The sequence below is a fragment of the Dermacentor andersoni genome, chromosome 11 (genome assembly GCF_023375885.2).
Source record: "Dermacentor andersoni chromosome 11, qqDerAnde1_hic_scaffold, whole genome shotgun sequence".
In the NCBI taxonomy this organism is placed as follows: domain Eukaryota; kingdom Metazoa; phylum Arthropoda; class Arachnida; order Ixodida; family Ixodidae; genus Dermacentor; species Dermacentor andersoni.
The window spans coordinates 105,497,051-105,514,470 of NC_092824.1; the positions used below are offsets into that span (position 1 = coordinate 105,497,051).

Sequence of the window (17,420 nt, forward strand, 5' to 3'; positions counted from 1 at the left end):
TCAAACACACATACACTTTTTGCCACTTTGACACACCTAATGCTAACACAAAAAAAAGGACTTGCAAGGTGGATTTGGTGTGCAAACTAGTGCCAAACTAAACTAATAAGAGTGAAAGTGCAAAGGCAGGCAGGAATACAAGAAACACGTCAAACTAGAGTCTGGCTTCATCTTGGTGTCACCATTTCAGCAAGTGGCCAGTGCCGCGCAGGTGGCAAGCATTTCCCGCACAAGGGTCTCGGTAAAACAAACATCTAATATCAGTGCACATTGTAGAATGCAACACATCACTGTAGACTCCTGATTCTACACTTCAATTTTGAAATCTCTGCATGTACTTCTATCAGTTGTTAATAGCATAAGTGTTGGCTGTAACAAGGAAACACAAAATTATGAACAGATCTCGTATAGTCTTTGATGGCTTGGACAGCTCTGCAAATGTCAATGTGATGTACTGAAGAGGCACTAGAGATGGTACAATGACGCAGTTTTGTCACAAATGTTGCATTGCAGCAGGGAAGTCGGCAGCAGTGTCTATTGTATGGTAAATAACTTGCATGCCTTTTGTTGAAAGAATGATTTCAATAGGTATATTTCATTTGACAATTCGTGTGCGTCCGAACATTGACTACATTTTAAAGAAACGTACGTTATACGATAAGGAATTTAAGTGGCCAGCTTGTGAGGCAAGTACGATTTCATGGCAGACCAGATATTAAAAAAAATGTGAAGAGCATGTAGTAGAGGGCAGCCTTGAGTGTGAAGTCGCTCAGTATGGCACACTGGTGTCTCGCATAAGGTTGCAGCGCGTCCGCTTCGTTTCGGCTTGCTCGGTGACGTGTTGGGGACCCAGCTTCATTATGGTATGCAGGGTGGAGTCGTACCTGGGCCACCTCAAATTGTGCACAACAGGTGGTTGGCTGAAAAAGAGATGCGACAATGCGTGGTAGTTAGGGAGATAAGGAGGTTGTGAGCCACTGGCACTGAAAACCAGAAGGTTTTCTCTCACTCGCGAACACTGTGCTGTGACGAGCTGTGCTCGTCTGCACATTTCCTGTAATATCAGCCAATGAGAAACTCAGCTCGTTGACAATACTTTGATTCCATTGCTGTCTTTGGTTTCTCATTATTGATGCACTTGATCTGCTTGTATAGTGTTGCTTAAGTGCATTTGTACAATAGATCGGCTGAGGTTTCGTTAAACACTTCATACAGTGTTTTCGTTGTTTTTTTGTAAGAGATTCCACAGTACAGAACTTCTAGTCAGATTCCAGGATAATAGCATGGTGCGGAAGAGGTCAGAAAAAGAAAAAAGGACTGTTCATTACTGAGTCTGTCCACACTGCGCATGAGACAATTTTGGATGCCTGTGCCATGTTTCGGTTCCACAGGCTTTACAGACATGACCTGCAGCATTACTCTTTGGTTGTCTTTGAACTGTGGTCTGCATTGCGAGTAGGGCTACCAGTCCTCGAGTATTTCTCAGGTCTGCTTCAGATAATATCGTAAGCACCTCGAATTTCTTCCTGACCTTGTTAGGGCAGCCACTAGACCTATGTTGATGGCCCTGTAGAGTTTGAGTCGAGGTGAACTTCGTGTAGGACATGGCAAATTACATGACTAAACTCCAGACAAGGATCTCGCAACACAGTATTGTGCACCCAGTAGTAGCTTGGCTGTAAATGTATTACTATAGAGAGTAAAGGCACCATGGACGAGAAATACCCTATTTAATGAGTGTAACGCGAGGGGGGAATTTGCGTGCTTAAGAGAAAGTATTGCGATTATATATTAGCTCAGGACTTTAAAGCAGCCATAATCGAGGGGGCTAGAAGAAATTCTAAAAATTATTTACGAGAAAAAAAATCTATAGTAAATACGGTATATGCCGTAAAACTGGTAGCTGCATCGTGTTACGTTTTGTCCAACTACTTGTTTCAATGTTTTTGTGCCCCCTTGACCCCAGTAAGGACATTTCTCTCTCTGTTATATCAGTATTGCCAAACGAAACTGACAAAAAGGACTGTGGTAATGGTTGTCTCTACTCATGCCTTACACCCAACAGTTACGTAGAATATAGTAGGTTACTGCCTAGTTAAACTGTCCCGAGATGGCGCTATCAGCGTTGTTGCTGTAGTGTCCCTGTATATCGGGTTTTTCACCGAAGACTAAGTACTGTAAACAGGATTTTCGAAATAGGAGTGTTGTTCCATCTGAACCCCGGTGCTAGTGGTGGTGGACATCAGAAGACGCTTCGTAATTAATTATGCGCTACTTAACTAAATTTGTGAACTAAATTTTTTGCCGTTAGATTTAGGCGGCTCATCGCGACAGGGGAACTCAAGCGAGCCGTCCTACGTGCCAAGTCGGCGCTTAGGTCTTGAAAATTGTGACTCTCCTGGCCGTTGCAGTGCGACAAATCGGGGGGGGGGGGGGCGAAAACTGGGAGGCTGAACGCGCGCAGCCACGCCCTCGAGCAGACGTAACTCGGCGGCGGAAAGCCAACGTCTGGCAACGCACGGCCGAACGAAAACGCATACATAGATCATGGATGAGTTCGAACTTGGCCGATTTGCCATCCATCGCTGCGCTGTCTGCATCGCACAGATCAATCGATGTGGTCGTGATCCACAGCGTGGAGTGGCGTTGCGCGTACCCGGCGCGCGTGGAAGCCGCCTATGGGCTCGGGTGAAGCCGGCAGCGGCCATCTTGCGAGGGGCAAGAAGCGGCCTGCAAGAGCTTCGCAGCTTCTGTTCGCCGACTTTTCCAGCGGTTTTTAATCGCTTGACGGATTTTCGAGTTCTAATGCAACACTGTGGGCTATGAGGCGAGCCGTATAGGAGGTCACCGGCTAGCAGATAGTACTGAGACATTTTCCCATTTTATCGGCACTAATGTGCAGCTGCCGCAAAGTAGAAAAAAAATTCGCGCCATACTTAGCGTTTATTCACTTTCTTTAATGCCGTGTAGAAATTGATCAATCATGAAAGCTGTCAGAACAAAAAGCAATTAAAAACAAACTGTAGCATGAGAAATAGCAGTACATGCAACAAACATAAGTATTCATTATTAGCTTAATTGTCGTCGGGTGTTGCCGGTGCTTTAGCATCCCCATTGTCTGGAGGCTTCTCGGAACTTTGGTGGCGGCCGTTTCCGTTTAGCCTGAAATAATATTTTCCTTTATTCTAGAGCAAGGCGTTGCTAACCTGCAACCTTATTTAAACGAGAAGAATAACGCTAACATGTCAACTGCTTATACGTCTACTTTCCCGAGCACACCCCATTGTGCTATTACATTATGGAATCGGCACAGCACCGCGCACGGCAAGATATGACGACCCGAAACACGCAAGCTGCGGCGACTGGCGCGCTTTTGCCCCCGGCAAGATGGCGACACGGCCGCTTTCTTTTTTTTTTTTAAACCAGGCCATAACATGCAGGAAGAAGCGGATATAGAGGAAGAATCGGAAGACCAGTGGGAGGCTCTGCTGGTGACGCAGGACCCTGACAGCCAGCTACGGTTGGTGAACAGGGTTCGGGCGGCGGCAGCGAGCCATGGCTACCTGCACTGAGGAGGCCACCCACCTTTGGGCTCGAGAAGCCTGGTCTAACAATAAAGTTTATTTCTCTCTCTCTTTAACCTCCTTGGTCAGAGCAGAAGGCAGCATACATCAGAACTGTCATGAGGCTAAGGTGAAATACGATGCAAGCCTGCGGGTAATTGTGAACGAGATGAACTGACGATTCGCGAATCTTGAAGTGTGTTTGAAGGAAGCAATATCCGTTCATTGTGACGAGAGTACGTCCTGATGAGGCCACGATTTCTCTGTCACGTGACTAATAGGGCTGCATGTTTCCGAACGCAAGGCCAGCTTCGAAGCCGCCACTGATAATTTAAGAGCACCGTTGCCTTTCTGAAACTACGGATCCGGTTGTTGGAAAACGAGTGAAAAACGCTTTTCAATTTCGGAAGGGAAGGGACGTTGCTGACCGGGATATGTTGTTCGTACAAACGCTTGACCAGCTAAAGTGGCGTTTCTGTTTATAGCCAGCCACGCGAATTATTGGATAGCAACTGTGTTGGTTGCTACGTCATACCCGGTTCGCGCGAACGTTGCCCACACGTGGATCATGGTGCGTGACCAGGTTTTGTCCAGGTCGCTGGACACCACGCCGGGCCTCAGCGGCATGCCGAACACGAGCTCCATGTCTTCGAAGTGGACGGCGGCGTTCTCGCTGAGCCAGCTGGAGTAACTGGGCCGGTAGCCGAGCTCGTACACGTGCACCCGGTTGTGCCACGCGTACAGCTGTTCGGCGAGCTCGGACATTGGGCACACTTCCTGCGAATCGCAGCAGACTGGCTGAAGGACGCGAGGAATATTTTAAGTAGTACAAGCACCGAAGGTCTTTCGCAGCACTGACGCCACATTATTGACTTTTTCGTTTTTTTTTTTCTTGTCCATGAAACCCAAGCAAGCGGGCATGTCACGTGGTGTGTATGTATGTATATATGTGTATATATATATATTTGTATTTCGCGGGCATCTGCCATAACAGGAACAACACTTATACCTAATAGATAGAAGGTTAGAAACTGTTCAGTCGGACGTTTTGCAAAGCGCTCTACAACTGTCTGATTGGAATTTCTTTTGGCCTAATTTCGTTGCTTCAGAAGTTCGCTAAATAATCTTGACTAATTATGCAGTTAAGCAGAATACAAAAAATAGTGTGATAATTTTATACTCTGGTTTAAGTTAGTGCGTGTCTGTGCAAATCACGCGCTTCAAGAGTGACAAGCACAAGCCAATTGAGCACCGGTGGAGGCAAGCCAACCCCCACTTTCAGGAGAAGACAACTCAAGCCAAGCGAAAGCAAAGGCAAGCTAACAGCATACCTCTAACTTGAAGAGAGGCCTAGCAGAGAAGTCGACGCAGAGAGATTCCTCTCACGGAGGGTGACGATGGACGGTTCAAGGGAGAATTCCTCGACCGTGGTTTGCTCACTACCTCACGCAAATGCAGTGTGCGCGCAATCCGGAACCGAAGCTCGAATCTAGCAAAATGACGACGACGAGACAAAATACTTTCATGAAAATCACGCTAGACACGAGTTATATATGAGAAAACGAACACCAACTTCGCTGTTTTGACAGCTTTCACTGCGTGGAGTATTTGCGAACTCTCCCAGAGCGCCGTGTATAATTTACTATTACAGCTTTTCTACGAAGCAGTTTGGGTTTTGTTGCCAGAAGGCGCTATGTGCTATGACGCTGAAGCGTGTGGTCACGTGGGAGCAGAAGACGCGTGACGTTTCGGCCCCCCGTTACAGATAGACATAACTCGTGCCAGAAGGTGCGTCGACGTTGATGCGCGGTACCGTACCAGGATGTCTCCAACGGCCTCCTGGTAGGTTCTGCGTCCGGGGGCCAGGCTCAGACTGATGCCCGTGGCGTTCTGCCAGCGCTCGAGAAGGATGCGGCCTCGATGTACGCCCGAGTCGTTCTGCCAGCGCCGCATCTCCTTGTGGCCCAGCAGCAGGGTGGCGATCTGCTGCGGGTCGCCCGTGCCCGTGTGGCGCTGCTCGACGAACCACGGGTAGGCGCCCTCGCACGCCACGCGACCCAGCAGGAACTGCTTCCCCTTGAGACCGGTCGCCTGCGGAGGTGTTGCGCCGACATAGGCGGCTCGTTCGTGCACGAACGCTTTGGAGACCTTGTTCGGTAACCCAGTTGGTTCAGTTCCAAACGTTATTCCGTACCATCCACGAAGGGATGAAGAGTCATCTGGCATCGTCGCTGAGATATACGCTCCTAGTCAGGATTTAGTAATGCCTGCCCTATGCACCCAAACCCATTTTTATTCTTCTGTAATTTTTCTTCTCATGATCGGGGTCCGCTGCGCGTAATTGACCTATAGGTAAACGCATACGCCTGTCCTAAATGTCTTAAATTTGAGAAAGTAGCTGCGGCACTGGCGCCGCCGCCGTTTTTACTACTGTGCCATGTTTAACAGGCAACTGCCAAGATACTTATTTTGTTGTAGCGCAAGCTGAGCAGGGACAACAGAAAGGCACATCTGACATACACAGCGCTATGTGTGTCGATGTGCCTTTCTGTTGTCCTTGTACAGCTTGCGCTACAACCAAATAAGATATGCTGTACCAACAAGCCGTTATGGCTATCCCCATCGCCAAGATACTTGCTATACATTGAAAAAAAAAGAAGAATTTTTTCAATGGGAGGCGTGTAGGAACTGCGGACGGGCCATCTGGGCTTCGCTCTCGAACCTTGATAGACTTGTCCCGCGCATCCAGCGGCTGAGGTCTGGGCAGCGGCTCCCTGCCGAAGACTGGCACGAAACTGGGCGCGATAGGACTTCGGGCGATCGCATCCGTGTGCGCTCTCTGGAGGCAGCCGAGCGTGACCTCGGACGACATGTCGCCGGGGCAACGCAGGCTGGCGATCAGCTGACGCGCTCCTTCCACGTTCTGTCCTTCGTAGCTGCGCGAGCGACGGTGCATAGGTCGAACACAACGTATGGTCAAGTTTGCTGATTCATTATTGTGTGTACGAAAAGAAGTCGCGGCTTCGCCCGAAAGGCGAAGCATCGATTGTAATAGCAAATTAGTAGCCACCTGTATGTATGTGCTAATTGATTCGTGCACGCTGGTCTTCGATGAACCTCTCTGCTGCCAACTAGGTCACTGGGTATATGTGCTAGTAGGTGTCTGCCGCTCTACAATGACAAAAAGGATCCCTTAAATTTCTCCGATTCTGAAGGCGTCATATCACCCTCGTCACACAGGTTCCTTAAGGACAGCAACCCGATGCCACTTAGCAGGCTGCGCTACAAATGCACTGGGTATATATGCCGCTTTTCAATGAACGACTTTCGAGCCGACGCTTTAGCGAGCTGCGGCATGCATACACTGGGCATGCGCCGCTCTTCAGCGAACCTCTCGCCAACTCGGGTATGCGATACTGGGTGTGCGGCAAGCGAGGGAACAGTTCTCAGGGCTCGCACGCACTGGCACGACACGCTTCTCGTCTCGGAGTCCGCGCGTGGACTTCTCGGCGGCGTCACTAGATGGCGCAGCTTGTTCACAAAGCCCGAGAGAGGAGCCCGGTAGCCGCATGACGCGTTTCTCAGCGTTCGCACGCGCTGGTGCGCCACGCATTTCGGAGGCCACCCGAAGGTTTCACAGCGGCGGCGCTAGATGGCACCGCGTGTTCTTAAGGAAGCTCCCCGCTGAACTATACGTTTCATACATAACTCGTTTAGACGGTGGCAATAATAGGGTGTGTCTTTATGATGATTTAATGCTAACGCATTACCGTCGACAGTCACCGTCAGATCGGCTCCGCCGCAATTCTTTTATAGCCCTGCGTCTTGTCTTCTGAAATGTAGAAGGCTGCAGCCTCATATGTGGTAATTGCTCCATTTCTGCAACGCAGACCTGTGAGAGGAACGCTAGCACCTTCTGCTACATCACTCTCGGCTCCTCCTTTGTTGGATGCCAGCCCATAGAGGACTTCAGCGACGACGCGCTGTATATCTATGATGCCGCTGAACAGCAAACTTCTCAAGCACTGGAACAACGTAGAGGCGTATAGGCCGCCGATGATGGCTGATTACTCCCTGCGCTGCTAAGAGTTACATAAAGACAATACCACGTACACAGAAACGAATGTGTTACGTATTGCACGCCGAGGCCTTTCCTCATCTCACCTGTGGAAGGGTCCTCCGCTCTGGAGTATGAAGCGATCCACGTTCTGCGTCCAGAATGCTGTGTCTCCGCTGAACAGGTGGTATCCCAGGGACGTCGCGCCGGCGTCGTGGCCCGCCAGCACTAGATGCGACGCGCTGCCGCCGAAGGAATCGATGTTGTCTCGCGTCCATTCGAGCGCCAGCCGTTGGTCGTGCAGGCCCAAGTTTTGGGGAAAACTCGTCCCCACGCGGCTGCCTAGAAAGCCCAGCGGACCCACGCGGTAGTTCGGCACGACTACGACCAGGTTGCCAAGGGCAGACAGGTATCGGCCGTCGTAAAGCTGCACGTTATGCGGAAGAGTGGTCACCTAGCACCAGATTGCTGCGTAGATAGTTCTGAAGCCAGATGCCAATACTTCAGGGGCACCCCCTCCTTCATTTCTCTCTCCCTCTCTCTTTCTATATGTATTACGAATGACTTTCTTCGGGCGCTGTGCGCATCTTCTTGGACACCGTATCTTGCCTATAGGAAGAACAACGCCAGAGAACTCTCGACAGCCGTCCTCTCTAAGGTCCCTAGAAAAAAAGATCTAGGGACCTTATTCCTCTCCCGTCTCCGATAAAGCCCCTTAAACTTCGTAAAGTGGCAGCACGCTTGGAAGAATGCCGCCTCCTCCTCGCGCGCTCTGGCCGACGCCGCGTCGCTATTGGCCTAATAGCATCACGTGGGCCCTCGCGCCGTGCATCAGCGCCATTTTTGCTGGAGAAGCGTCTACGGAGTGGCGAGGAGCTCATGTTGGCGCCGTTGCTACGCTCGAGCAGTGTAGGCGGCGCCACGGTTGAGGAGGGAGCGTGAAAGAAAGGAGAAACGAGGAGGAGTGAAGGGCGGAGGAGGAGAGTGTCGCTACTTTACGTAAGGGGCTTTAGTCGCCGCCGCTCCTTCCCACTCTGGCAGTCGCCCTCTACGCCGCCGCTCACGCCGCTAGAGAAAACGCACATTTTAAACAGTCACTGCTGGTGATTGGCTCTGTTCTCTACCGATTTATGAAATTGAACATCAAACGCTACGCGGATATCCTCCCACTGCAGCAAATATATGTCTGCAAATGCGTTGTTGCTTTAGTAAAGCGAACAGCTCCTTATAGAAGCTTCGCCATTCGCCTTGGCGTTCGCTTCTACATTCGCTTCGGCGCAGCCCTTTATTGCTTGTACATGTGGAGCAGAAGTCGTGTAAGGTTGTGAAATTTGATTTAGGAGTGAGTCGCGTTTCTACAATTTCCCAGAAACCAAAGGACTGCTTGCTTTCTTCGTGTTACAATGCTGCACGAACTCAGTGTATATCGCAATGGGAACAACCTACTTGGTATCTTTTTGTATCCCTGTTATTGCATGTATTTTTTTTTGCGTGCTGTCTGACCACCTGGATTCATTTACATAAATGTACGGTACATTTTTGTCGTGTGCTCAGGCGAACACGCACATAAGCTATCAGTATGTAGCTAATGAATGTTTCCCTGTACTGCATGCCGCCAGCAACATAGACGCCACCGACCATTAAGCATTACATTAATGATTGACGATGTCTTTGCACCAGTTTGCATGTAGCAGAGTGCAATACAGTATGCAGTTACGCGTCCGTAGCCAAGCACAAAACATAAAGATAGAACTGCGGTTGTTTGACTAACTGAGGAGATTATCCCGCAGCTCGTACAGAGCTTCGCACGAGGGTACAGATAGCTGCGACATCGCCTCCGAAATCTCCGATGCGGCGCGTTGCTGCACGCCGAGGATCTCAGAGGCCTATATGCCTGCTCTCATCAGTCGCGTGGCGCCGCTCTCGCTGTATGCCCACGTGACGGTACGGGCCAGACGGCCGAGAGAACCGGTGCTGGAGACAGCCGCACCCCGACATGGTCGCCGCCGGTTCTGGATTACCAAATTTATCAAAATGAATTGAACAACGTGTAGCCCCTCCCCCCCCCCCCCCACCCCCCCTGTCGTGCTGTTACCGTGAGAACGTGCCTCGAAGTTATTCCCGCCGTTCTGGAAGGCCGCCCCGTACAGGAAGAAGAGCACGGTTCGAAGTTCGCACGCCTCCTGTTCTTCGCTGGTGCCGCAGCTCGAAGGCGGTGCCCAGATGTTGAGGTGCAGGCAGTCCTCGGTGGCGTTGCTGGTATTGACGGCCTGGTGGCCCAGGTAGAAGTCCTGCTGCGGACAGGGTGGCCGCTTTGTCCAAGTGTCCAGAGTCCTGGACGCAGAGTCCTCTCGCTGGTCTTTCTGCGGCAAACCGACAGGGCCTGTTTTTGAGGCTGCGTGGGCGTACTGGGACACTATAGCATTGCAGGTGCAATGTCGGTCTAATACATCTACCTCAGTGCTGTCGCTGAGCCGCGAACAAATGGGCACGTACGTGTACAGCTTAACGCATATGCAGTGCGAGAAGCTTACGGGGTGCGAGATATGAGGAAAGAATGCTGTCTATTTCTTGAGACTGAGCATGCAGCTTGGATTTCAAATGTTCTGTACGTGTGATCTAACGCATACCCGGACCAACAAAGCGTTGTAGTGCTGTTTTAATAGTTGCATTATAAAACTGTACTGTGTCGCTGAACCTGCATCCCACAAACTTTTGCCCGTGTCCTTGCCTATAATGTCGTGGACAGGTGAAAAGTGGTGAAATTGAAACGATAGCGCAACCTAGAACGATCTATAGTTCTACCGGGATAACCAGATTGCTCATAGGGTTTATATCTGGGAAGAATGGGGACATAATTTGCGGCGGTGTGCGAGCAAAGGTTAAAGTGCGGCGATTAAGTATGGGGTCTCAAAAATATTGCTTAACACTTGTTTCCAGACTGTTTGGAGGCGTTATATGAAAAACGCTTACAAACTTTATCGGTATAGATTGTGTTTGATGTGGGAAAAATTAGTACTTTGACGTGTGATAAACTGTGTCGTTCTCTTCATTTAGGAGAGGGAGAAGTTGGTCAGAAAGTCGAAATATGTCATGTTTGTGCGTGTTTCTTTTGTCAGTTGCATTTGTCTGGAATTCACGCATCGTCTACTTTTCACCAACATATGTTTCGCGCTAGTTTTGGGTAAACAGTGCCACCTATTTAGGCCTAATATGGGGGGGCTAACACGCTCGTTCAGCGGAGTGCATCTTGAATTAATAGGAAGCTTAACCTCCGGAGCTCATATCTACATAAACGACAACGTAGAAATCGTTTTGATTTGGACGAGCAGGAACATTACGTAAACCTCGTCAAAATATTGTGTAAGCTGCAAGCTCATACATTAAGCTCGTCCTCTTCAGTTTTTTTTTTAAGCTGACTAATTTTCGGCAATTTTCGTAAAACACTTGAGGCCTTAAATTAAAATTCTGCTTCATGGAGCTGGTAGAATTTCTTTTTCTCTTACGCTCAACGAATTTAATTCAAGTGGGACACACACGCGCTCGCGCGTGTGTTGATAGATCGATTTGATGGATGGATGGATATATATATATATATATATATATATATATATATATATATATATATATATATATATATATATATATATATATATGATAGACGCCGCAGTGGAGGACTTAGGTTTAATTTTCGTTGCCTAGGGTTATTTAACGTGCACATGAATCTAAGTACACTAACGTATTTGCAATTCGTATCGCGTACCCGGTACAATTATCGCATTTAATCAACCTCTGGTACCTGATGCCAGTAATGATTGAAATAAGCTGCTAGATAACACTGTAATACTGGAAACACGAGGAATATAAAAAGAAAGCTCATTATTTCTCATTACAAGGGTTAATACGCATTAGTTATAGCATTCTGTATTATGCCGTACGTTGTTTTCTGCACTGCAAGCTATCGTTTTCTGTATTATACTTTGTAACCTTTTCATTTTTGCTTCTTGCTTGTATCGTTTTCATGCTTCTTAGTTTATGACTTCTTTTTTTTTTTTTCCAGCGTGTTCATTGCTCCTCCCTTATGTATTATGTCCCGCTGGATATGTTTAGGCTGCAAATGATGGATCGCGGCGACGATTCGAAAAGGAAAATCGGTGCCGGCCCCGAAGGTGGCAGCACAAGTTATCCAAGGGGACGGGACACTCACCCCCATCGCTACTAGATAAATAATCTAGTAACGCTGACTCACCCCTACCGGCGTGGCCAGGGGCTGCGGCGGTTTGAAGCGCAATTCCCCCCGGGGCGCCTTCGCGAACGGCACGCCCAGGAAAGCGAGCACCTCCCACTGGCGGTCCTGGTCGCTGACCACGAGCCGCTGACCGCGCACCGCACCGAAGTGGCCGCTGATCACCGGATCGTCGCGGGGCGAACTGTTCTTGACCGCGGTCACCACGGCCGTCGCGATAATCACTAGCGTCACGCCGGCCACCGTCAGCAGCAGGATCTTCGTCTTGGGGCCGCAGATGCACGTACGCCTGCGGGCGACACGATTGATTGATTGATTGATCGATTGATTGAGTGAGGGATTGATTGATTGATTGATTGATTGATTGACTGATTGATGGATGGATTTGTTGATTGATTGATCGATCGATTGATTGACTCACTAATTGATTGATTGATTGACTCACTAATTGATAGATAGATAGATAGATAGATAGATAGATAGATAGATAGATAGATAGATAGATAGATAGATAGATAGATAGATAGATAGATAGATAGATAGATAGATAGATTGATTGGGTTCTACGTCACGAAGCAACACTGGGGATATGCGAGACGCCGCAGTGTGGAGGGCACCGCGTCAATTTTGGCCGCCTGGAGTTCTTTAACGTGCGCGTGAATGTGAGTGCACCAGCGTTTTTGCATATCGTACCCCATCTAAAAAAAATGGCCGTTAGGGCAAGAACTCCAACGTGGCGTCGGGCTGCCTTTGTCTTTCGCCCTCCTTAGTTCTGGCGCACCAATAAGCCTGTTTTTAGTGTTAAAGTGGCTTTTTTTTTTTGGTATTGTAGCAAGCTTAACTGCTTATACACCGGAGATATATTTTTCTCTCTCTTTCGCTTCTTGTTAAAGGAGCTGGAATTATTCGGCAATGTGAAGATTACTACTATAGCGCAGCTGTGTTCATTAAACGAACAATATGGAACTCACTGTTGAATCTCCGTGGATAGTTTCTTAGGCGGCTCCGCAATTCCGGCTGCTGCCTCAGAGGTGCCGGAAGTTGGCTTCCCGCATTCCTCTTGTCCTCCGCCATCTTTCCCGGCTCGAAGAAATTTGGCCACGTAACTTGAAATGGTGCGTTCCTCCTCTCTCGATTTCGCAGTCTCAGCGCCAGCTGTCACTAATCGAATTAATTAATGATTAAGTTAGCTGTTCGTTCTTCAAAGTGCATTCACACAGAACGAACAACACCCACCAAAGGTACGAGCCGGTAATTTCAGCACACATTAGGCTGCTTGTAAGGTGATTGCTGCGTGTACCCGATGATTATTGGGAAAGGTAACTATAAATGTTACGAACCTGTATCGCGAGATTTGGGGGGTGTTTTGTTTGTCTTGGTTCTTGCACATTCAGTAGCGGTTCGCTTTGGAACCGGTTCGGTCTGGCTGTTACGTCTAGATTACGTCACTCGGAGAAAGAGTGGAACGGGGTGGCGTGAGGGGAACCAATCAACGAGCGGCGGTCTGCCGGAAGATCACGTCATCATTTTTGTTTGTACTTGGGGGACGGTATAGCAATTGAAGGATGTTGCTGGTTTGATAAAAAGACATTGGTTTGTATAGAACACTTGCAAATATAATTTTCAGTAATAAATGTGAGCTTGCGGCGCAGACGGCTACTGGGAGTTGTAATTTTATTTGTGTTATTTTCTTATTTAGTCGCTAGGTGGTGTGCCATACGTTATGCAAACAACTTGCCTCGCTTTGTTTGCGTTTTGGACTTGTTCGCGCGCCGAAACCGAAACGATGTCGTCGCACAAGGACAGGCGGCTGGGTCATCATGTTTCAGCGAGGCAGCGCGAAATACTCGTTTCATTTGTCGAGGAGCACCCCTACCTATAGCAAAGGCCTCGTGTGTGTTGGGCCAGCAGCTGACGGCGGCTTTCTGTTGCGCCGTGGATGGGAATCTAACCCATCCTTTTTCTTTGCCCACAACCGTAATGGCCTTGGCGACGGCTGTAATGATCCGGCTGACCGAAGGCTGCGACAGTGCAATCGCTTCGTCATTCCCGACGCACTGTTGAAAGCTCCCGATGGCAAAAAAAAACCGCAGCGCGCACAGCACTTTCATCGTAGTGTCGACACCACGAAATCTTTGAGGTCCGAGATGTTCTTCCAGCTCATCGCAAAGACGTTGCACTATGTCTTTGAAGAGCCTAAAATGCCTTCGAAACTCTTCTTCGGCCATGCCGAACGCGTCGCGTCGTTGCCTATCGTCGCGTCGTTGTCTTTCGGCGCTCGCCAGCAGCACAACCAAAGGAGCCGCCATTGCCGTCTCTGTCTCGTCTCGTCTAGGTACCGGCTCGTCAGCTGGCGCGAGACTAGCCGGCAGCCACGGTTGCCCTAGCAACCCTCGACATCATGCTCGCCACCGCGCGCGACTCTCGAGCGAACCACTTCTCCGCGGTTCCTCTCGTAGCAGGGAACCGGTTCCTTTCCAGATGATTGGCAACCTGTGTGACGTTAACAAAATTTGTCGGCCCGCCCACCAGGGATGACGACAACGAAGCGCCGACCAATGGCAACAGCCAGACCGAACCGGTTCCAAAGCGAACCGCTACAGAATACGGCCCCGGGCGAGTAACGCACTCCCTGGAAAGCCGGACGCCTGGCTTTAGGGGAGGGGGGGGGGGGGGCTGGTACCCATATTATAAAGTGGCGCGGGTCTGGAAAGCCGGACGCCTGGCTTTAGGGGAGGGGGGGGGGCTGGTACCCATATTATAAAGTGGCGCGGGTCCGGCCACGGGAACTGAGCTGCGCACCTCCCGCAGCTGAACCGAGTAATACGCAATGAGCCGCGGCTACGGTAAACTCGACGGGATCTGCATGGCGCCGGGCTCCCTCCCCTAGTAACTGATTTTTCTTTAATTTTCCGCAAAGCTTCACTTAATACCCTCAGGCATGCGAACAGGAACGCGTCTTGTCCGCGTCTTATATTTTGCGCCTAAAACCATTTCTAAAAGCCATGTACCAACTAGCCCGGCAGAAGACGTTACTAAACTCCCTTCCCTGCACAGTTCACTCCTAAAAGAAAGCCGTGTCTCGGGCCGCGGTGGGTAACTGGTGGCAGCGTGGTTTTGAACCCACGACCTCCCGAAGCCGAGGCTGACGTTCAACCGCGAGGCCACGACTGCGGTCACCACCCAAACACCAGCATACACCACGGTATTAATTTAGTAATGCTCAGTGAGCGCATTTCGGTATTAGCGATTGCCTGAGGCCCTATATAGGAGGTAACCGTGTTCACGAAACATGTGTTCGGAGTTGGTATGTCAGCTGAGCTGCAGTGGTGGTGCTAAGCCCAGCCTCCACTCTGTTAGAGCGACACCGAGAATGGTGACGATTGATGTATACACTCTGGTGGCTGAACAACTGGCGAGCGCCACAGCTTTCCACAAAAATTACTTGAGGGAACGATGGCATTAGGGCTTATATACGGGAGCTGGAAGTAGGGCAACTCAGCTAGAGAGCACGAAGACAGCTTTGTGACTTTGAAAGTTGATAATTTTCAGCGGAACATTGCAAATACCTGTGCCAACAATCACTACCATGCTGGCTGAACCATCCATGCTTGCAGCTCTCATAGATACTATATCGTCACAGTCCATTCCCTCTAGTAAAATTTGTAGGGAACTCTGAACATGAAATAAACTACAGACGCGCGTGCGTGTGTCTGACAGAGATATGGACGCCCCGTTACTGCTCACGTTTGTAAAGGGGCGTGGTGGAACCGTGTGACATGTCGTATGTATCACACATGCCTTTAAGTCCAAGGAGCTACGTCTGACACCTTCTCCCCACCTTTTCTCGCAGGTTCCTTGGGCGCCTCGTTGGCAGGTTCGTCGGTGTGGGCAGAAGGTGCTGGCTGCTCGGGCGACGGCTCATGTGGAAGCTCCTGCCCAGGCCAAGATGGCGAAAACGGCGGCAAACTGGGAGCCTCGTCGTGGTGCTTGACGAACAGGTGTCTCGTCTTGCCTGCAGGAGAAAAAAAAAGGTGATTTGTCATCTTGACAACCTAGTCACGTCCACCACAGGACCACTGGCAGATGTCCTCAGGTAACTGTATATACCTTGCCCTGATGACGTCTACACCCTATAACGAGAAGAGCCTCCATGTGACTGACGCGCGACACAACGTCATTGACCTAATGGGCAACTTCCGCAGTGCGCGTGTGGACATTTGTGGATCTTAGAAATGTGCGAGTTCCCAACGTGGTAACGGCATCGTGTCGTTGCTGTAATGCCGTTAATGAATTACGCCAGGCATACGTTTCGCGAAGCCTATATATACATAACGGCCATTGTCCGTAGTTCGATTTCGGATATACGGAAGCATATTGCTGAGGCTGGACGCAGGGACTGTTCTCAGATACCGAACCAGCATTGGCTTACCCTTGACGACCTTAGTCACAGCTGGCATCAGACTCGTCTATAACTGGCAAACGATGTAACCGGGTATACTCGGAACGCGAGACAGTGTCTTATCGAGCGTGCGCTACGGGGTTTCTCTTAAACAGGCGTTCTGCACCGCCCATGGAGAGGACTCTGCGTCTATTTCATTTAGCCTAATAGCATATCTGCCAGCTCTCCCGAATTATTCTTAATGTTTACGAATTAGGGCTCGTTTTACGATTTTGCGAACGTTGGCTGAGATTTTACGAAAAAAGTATGTTTGTGACAATTTTCGCTCATCCGCCTCCGATGAAAATCTCGAATATCTTCAGGTTATCGACGAGCAACAGAGGGATACGTAGTTCGTGCAGGCTTGGTCAGTCAAGTTCTTACACCAGGCAAAATCGACAACATATAGTCACTGTTATGCGAAAAAAAGACTATGTTCCATTCACTTGTTAATTTAATGCTGTTTAAAGTTTGTTGTGCATTGCGTGCTGCATATAAAAAGAAATGATTGTAATAAGATGCGTACGTACCTCGCAAAGGGTGCGCGCCCGGGGAAAACTAAAAAAAGGAGAGACCAACTTCAGAATAGAGTTAATGTATATAGGCGCCCTTTAGTAGCACATAGAGTAACACTACTTCAGAATAGAAGGTGCACTCCAATACTTTAGTAAAGCTTCAGCGCCAGCTTTTTTCTAACCACTCCATTACGGCTTAGCTGGAGCCACTTAGTATTGCCGCAATACTCCGAGGCACACTGTTCGAGCGCTCAATAAAAGCGTAGTTGTCTTGCCTCGTTTCCCGCCTGACCCGGACAGCGTTGGCCAAGCCGTGTCGTATGAGGTTGCGGACGCCTCGGTGGCAGACCCGACGTCCTTCATGGCAGAACAATGGCGTTCGAATTGTGACGATGACGTCCAGAAGAAGATGATGATGATGTGTGGCTGTTGCACACCACCTCCTGGCGTATACGTGATCATAGCGGCTATGACGTGATTCAAGCTGCGCATTGCACCTTCCGCTAACTCTAGCTGGAAAGCCGCCATACGTAGTCTCGTATAATGTATGCACTATACCCATATTTGCGTGAACTAATCAATGTGCGCCACAAAGGCG

General features: G+C 49.4%; 1 protein-coding gene across 1 annotated transcript; it reads right to left on the reverse strand.

Annotated features, from left to right (window-relative positions):
* Window positions 1-236: 236 nt before the first annotated feature.
* Window positions 237-16,326, reverse strand: LOC126539009 (acetylcholinesterase-like). Its single transcript, XM_055075133.2, has 10 exons — window positions 16,299-16,326; window positions 15,708-15,881; window positions 12,838-13,027; window positions 11,870-12,155; window positions 9,696-9,983; window positions 7,728-8,047; window positions 6,286-6,499; window positions 5,382-5,654; window positions 4,099-4,340; window positions 237-920 (listed from the first exon to the last, which is right to left on the reverse strand). The coding sequence occupies exons 1-10, from the start codon at window positions 16,324-16,326 to the stop codon at window positions 770-772; spliced, it is 2,166 nt and encodes a 721-aa protein (XP_054931108.1). The 3' UTR covers window positions 237-769.
* Window positions 16,327-17,420: the final 1,094 nt, after the last annotated feature.

What these genes read in the sequence shown, in the direction of transcription:
- LOC126539009 (XM_055075133.2), bottom strand. Translation starts at nt 16,326, where the DNA reads ATGCCAGCTGTGACTAAGGTCGTCAAGG. An exon ending in CTATCCACGGAGATTCAACA is followed by an intron (nt 12,156 to 12,837) that starts GTGAGTTCCATA and finishes TGTCGCCCGCAG; the next exon opens with GCGTACGTGCATCTGCGGCC. An exon ending in AGGCCGTTGGAGACATCCTG is followed by an intron (nt 4,341 to 5,381) that starts GTACGGTACCGC and finishes TGCGATTCGCAG; the next exon opens with GAAGTGTGCCCAATGTCCGA.